Below are 4689 nucleotides of genomic sequence, written 5' to 3' on the forward strand. Positions count from 1 at the left end.
AAGAGGGATGTAAAACTAGGATAAAAAGTAGACTGGTTTGGCGATCGTCTGTTGTTGTTCAATCGACCATCATCTTCTATCTATATAATAGGCGGATGGACTTCACGTACAAGAAAAAGACTTTCCTTGTCGTCCAAATCATTAAAATCTAGCCAAATTTAGACTTCTCATGACCTCCGGCCCGGATGTCCGGCTCTAGATCCGGATGATCCGGCCTAGCCCAGTTTTCTTACAGCACCTCACTGTTTTGGCTCTAGAATCCACATACGACGTTGGATTTGGACGATCTTTTATATCAAAATCAACCGTCTCGACGAGATGCACAACTTTCATATTTAACACTTTTTGATATAAGGCCATATTGAGGGTGTTTCGAGCCATTTTCTAAAGTCTGCAGCAGAAAAACTTGTCCGGACGTCCGGACGATTGACCGGATTGTCCGGCCTTTACCCAGATCATCCGGGACTTGGCCCAGATCATCCAGCTTCAACTTTTAGCTTCTGTTGTTTGGGTCAATTTTTCGCCCCCGGCCTGGATGATCCGGTCATGGAGTGCTGTAGTGCGTAGTTTTGTCTGTAACTTTTGCATACAATCTTGGATTAAGACGATCTTTATATCAAAATCGTCCGTCTCGACGAGACGAAGAACTTTCATGTAGGAACCTTTTCCATCCGAGGCCATCTTAATTAGGTTTCATGCCATTTTTAATCTGATGTCAACACGAGTATCTCCGAAATTGTCCTATCTTTTGCACTTGAGCTCCGTTTTGATCCATCTTTATATTTATTTCGATCATCTTGAAGAGCGCCATCAAATGGTGACATGAACTCATAGACTTGACCTCATCCTGCTACAGCCTCAAGTCGCTCTTTGCGATCATGCCCTTTTTGAGCGTCAACACATGTCATGTAAAAACCACCATGATAGGATGCATTGGCATTAGCCTTGTAATACTTGATCGTCGGTCAGTTGGTTAGCCCTGTGGGAGCGCAGGCTGCCCACCCTAGTTCGAGTCCCGACTCAGCCGAAGGAGTGCTTAGAGATTTTCTTCTATAAAAATATGTCGTTAAGGGCTAGTCCTAGCTGGCCTCCGTATAGTAGACCACTATCCAGCTAGACCAAGTCAATATACTTTGCATGGTACAGCACGCTATCGTATCATTTTTATATTCAGTTTTGACAGTTAAGTATGTCGCTGAACGGAATGGCTCTGTGTCGACATTTTTTGTACAACATTCACACCATACTCTCTGATCGAACGGACACGCAGTGCTGGCCAGCTAAGTTCGACGGTGCAGGTGTTGCATCGGGCACACGTCAGACAAGAATCATCGTAGCCGAACTCGCTGTTGAGATACTTTTACAGACTAAGAAAGACCAAGCGGCCAATAATGGAGGCATGAGCACGGCATATACCTTTAGCTGGGTTCCATGGACCCATATTAATCAATTAGTTAATCAACCAATTAACAAATTAGCTGTCGTTGCGCGTCAGATAAAACAACATGGGGTTTCTTGTCAGCAAAACTAGTTTATGCCCCCATGAGAGGGACATCCGTATTTGTTATATGTTCAACAACTAGTGCATAACCGGGGTGACAGCTTGCCCAACAAAAAATAGCCATTTCTTCCTTCTTCCTCCGAAACCAAACTCAGAAGCAACCAAGCCAGAGATCCAACATCTAAACCGAGGCGACCTTTCTTGCTACATATTCCTCTGCATCACGAACTTGTACTTACTTGACTTCACCCTGCACCTCCACAGTCATCATATAGCTATTTGCCACTTCGTTGTCTTTCTAGGCCCATCAGATCAAGAACACACAGCATGTGTGGAAAGATGGATGAGGTTCACCTCCACATGGAGCACAAGGTATGCTTTTCTTCAAGCTGGCCGGTAGCAATCGATATATCTTTGCTTTGTCAAAATTAAAATGCTAATTTTCGAAGTATTGATATATAGTTCTCTCAAACCAATAATAACGTTGATAAGTCGATTTATCTTCGCTAATTTAGGATCTACCCGGTGGAGAATTTGGAGGAGTTCGTGCCTCAATGTCCAAACCTCCAACGTCTGCCACTTCTAGGCCAAACAGCATGGTTGTCAAGGTAACTAGACTAAACTCGTCTTACAACCAACAAAGTTATTTTTTGAACACATGAATGAATAGTTCATATAAATATTTTGACCTCCAATTTGCAGAAAGTGTGCCCGCGAGAGTACATCCCGCCACACATCGTGGCGGAGGCGATCTCGACGCTGCACGGCCTCGACCTGCGGTGGTCGGGGCCGATCACGCCCAGCGAGCGGCTCTACGTGGAGCAGTACGTGATGGCCAAGTACCCGCAGTACTCCCACGGCCTCATCGAGGAGGAAAGCTGTGACAAGGACGACCTCTACTCCACCTACTATAGCACCGGCTGCATGTCTGCCTCGCCGGAGGGCGGATCCGGCGAGCGGCGGAGGCCGTCGCCGACGGGGTCGCCATCGTCAGCGAGGCCCGACATCGACATGGTCAGGCTGGAGCCGTCGCGTCTGCTGGACATCCTCACCAAGAAGTCTTCCTTCACGGGGAGCTTCATCTCCATACCGGAGATCCAGGCCAGGAACAGGGTGCTCCGGCACTGCGGGCTCACTGACGATGAGTACCTCGTGCTCTTCGCTGCCACGCCCAAGGACGCCATGATGCTGGTAGGTTCAGTAGCAGCTTTCTTTTTCTTTAAGAGAAAAGGGGTTTCCCTCCGCCCAATTTAACAGAAACAGTGGCAAGAAAACAAACTGTCCCAGCGCTAAGCAGAGCCAAAGTAGCTGAGCTAGTAACAACTTTTTTTTCTACAGAGGTCCTTGAACTACTACTCTATAAACTTTCATTGCATTACGTACCACAGTTACGTTTCTAAACCGAGTTTTTTTGTTGTTGAGAACCCCGGCCTGTGCATCATATTTTTAAAGTTATCATGTGATTTATTCAAACGATTACATAATTACATAATAGTAGATGGTGACACAAATCCAAAAGACACACCAGATCCACATACGGCCGAGAGGAGCATCTCCTCAAGAGATGCCAATCAATGTAGGGCTATATATAACTCAGCATCCCTAGAAATTTTTTGAGGGGCAGCATAATATGTTTTAATGTGAGGATCTACAAAATCCTATTCCCTCCATAACTTAGTATAAGATATTTTTTGACACTGTTATAAACTATAAAAACATTTTATAAAAAGTTACCGAGGGAGTATAAAATTCTTGCAAGCCAAAAAGGGCCTAATTGTCCAAGTACTTTTCGTCTGTCTTCACTTTGAGTATCATTGAATGGTAGAAATTGTATTCAAAAAAATTCTCAATTGTGTAATTTTAGTCACGTAACTTATACTCCCTCCGTCCCATAATGTAAGACGTTTTTTTGGCACTACACTAGTGTCAAAAACATCTTACATTATGGAACGGAGGGAGTATATTGTTGGCCTAATTGATGGTCAAACTTAAAATCAAAATATATGCGTGATTTATTCTTTTCTTTTTTTGCGGCATGCGTGATTTATTCATTAAATTGAACGGAGTATGTAACTGGATCCACCTTAAATGTTGTACGCAGATCGGCGAGAGCTACCCTTTCTTCAGGAGCAACTACTACATGTCAATCCTAGCCGACGACCGCGACTGCATCCACGCATTTGCGGCGTACAAGGAGGCCAAGGTGATCGCGGCGCCGGAGTCCTGGCTGGACCTCCGCATCAAGGGCTCGCAGCTCAGCCAGTACTTCCGCCGCAAGTCAAAACTCACGCATAAGGGCCTCTTCGCCTACCCAGCCGTCTCCGCCGCAGCCCCTGCCGCCGACGACGGAATCGCCCCGCCACCGCCGCGCTACTCCATGCACTGGGTCTCTGAGGCGCACCGCAACGGGTGGCACGTGCTCCTGGACGCCACCGCGCTGGTCGTCGGCGAGGACCGGCTGCCGCTGTCGCTGCACCGGCCGGACCTCGTTATGTGCACGCTCGACGACACGCACTCGCAGCAGCCGTCCGCCAAGGTGACATGCCTGCTCGTCAGGAGGAGGTCCTTCGACGCCTCCGCCCTGCCGCAGCCGCAGCAGAAACAGTGAATGGAGTGGTGATTCGGTCTCGCCCTCGCTAACACAAACTACTGCTGTCACCGTCTCATCGTGCGCGATGTGCTTGCATGCATGTCCCGCAAAATAAAGCTGCACGGATCTGCTTGTCTATGAGTAAGGTGTGTGTGTATGTTTGAGCACGAATAGTTTCGGGGTTCTCGGAAGACGGAACACATGTACATCTAAATTGGTTATGTTCATCGTTTTATATCTAAGCGAAAACAGTACCCCCTTTTCTTACACGCAAGCGGAAACAATACTCCCAACCCTAACCACCGCCGCCACTCTGAACATTTTTTTTTCAAATACATGTTTGAATATATTTTAATGCATGTTAAAACTTTAAATAAACGTGAACTTTTTTCGAATAGATGTGAAATAGGTTTTCATACACATTGAACATTTTTTTAAAATACATGATGAAAAAATTTGTTTTGCGGCGTAATGTAGATTTTTCCAAATACTTGCGAAATTCCTTTTGATACACATTTCACATTTTTCAGTTACAAATGAACATTTTTCCACATACATGTTTGAACATTTTTCTGAAAATATATAAACATTTTTTCAA

General features: G+C 45.6%; 1 protein-coding gene across 1 annotated transcript; it reads left to right on the forward strand.

Moving 5' to 3' along the window:
* Positions 1-1583: 1583 nt before the first annotated feature.
* LOC123065117 (uncharacterized) lies at positions 1584-4358 on the forward strand. Its single transcript, XM_044488476.1, has 4 exons — positions 1584-1873; positions 2017-2109; positions 2204-2692; positions 3603-4358. The coding sequence occupies exons 1-4, from the start codon at positions 1829-1831 to the stop codon at positions 4107-4109; spliced, it is 1134 nt and encodes a 377-aa protein (XP_044344411.1). The 5' UTR covers positions 1584-1828; the 3' UTR covers positions 4110-4358.
* Positions 4359-4689: the final 331 nt, after the last annotated feature.

This window comes from Triticum aestivum, chromosome 3B, assembly GCF_018294505.1.
Source record: "Triticum aestivum cultivar Chinese Spring chromosome 3B, IWGSC CS RefSeq v2.1, whole genome shotgun sequence".
In the NCBI taxonomy this organism is placed as follows: domain Eukaryota; kingdom Viridiplantae; phylum Streptophyta; class Magnoliopsida; order Poales; family Poaceae; genus Triticum; species Triticum aestivum.

Bases quoted from the DNA above. Each gene is read 5' to 3' on its own strand.
- LOC123065117 (XM_044488476.1), top strand. From the start codon at position 1,829: ATGTGTGGAAAGATGGATGAGGTTCACCTCCACATGGAGCACAAG. The intron at 1,874-2,016 runs GTATGCTTTTCT...TCGCTAATTTAG, and splicing joins ACCTCCACATGGAGCACAAG to GATCTACCCGGTGGAGAATT. The intron at 2,693-3,602 runs GTAGGTTCAGTA...TGTTGTACGCAG, and splicing joins CCAAGGACGCCATGATGCTG to ATCGGCGAGAGCTACCCTTT.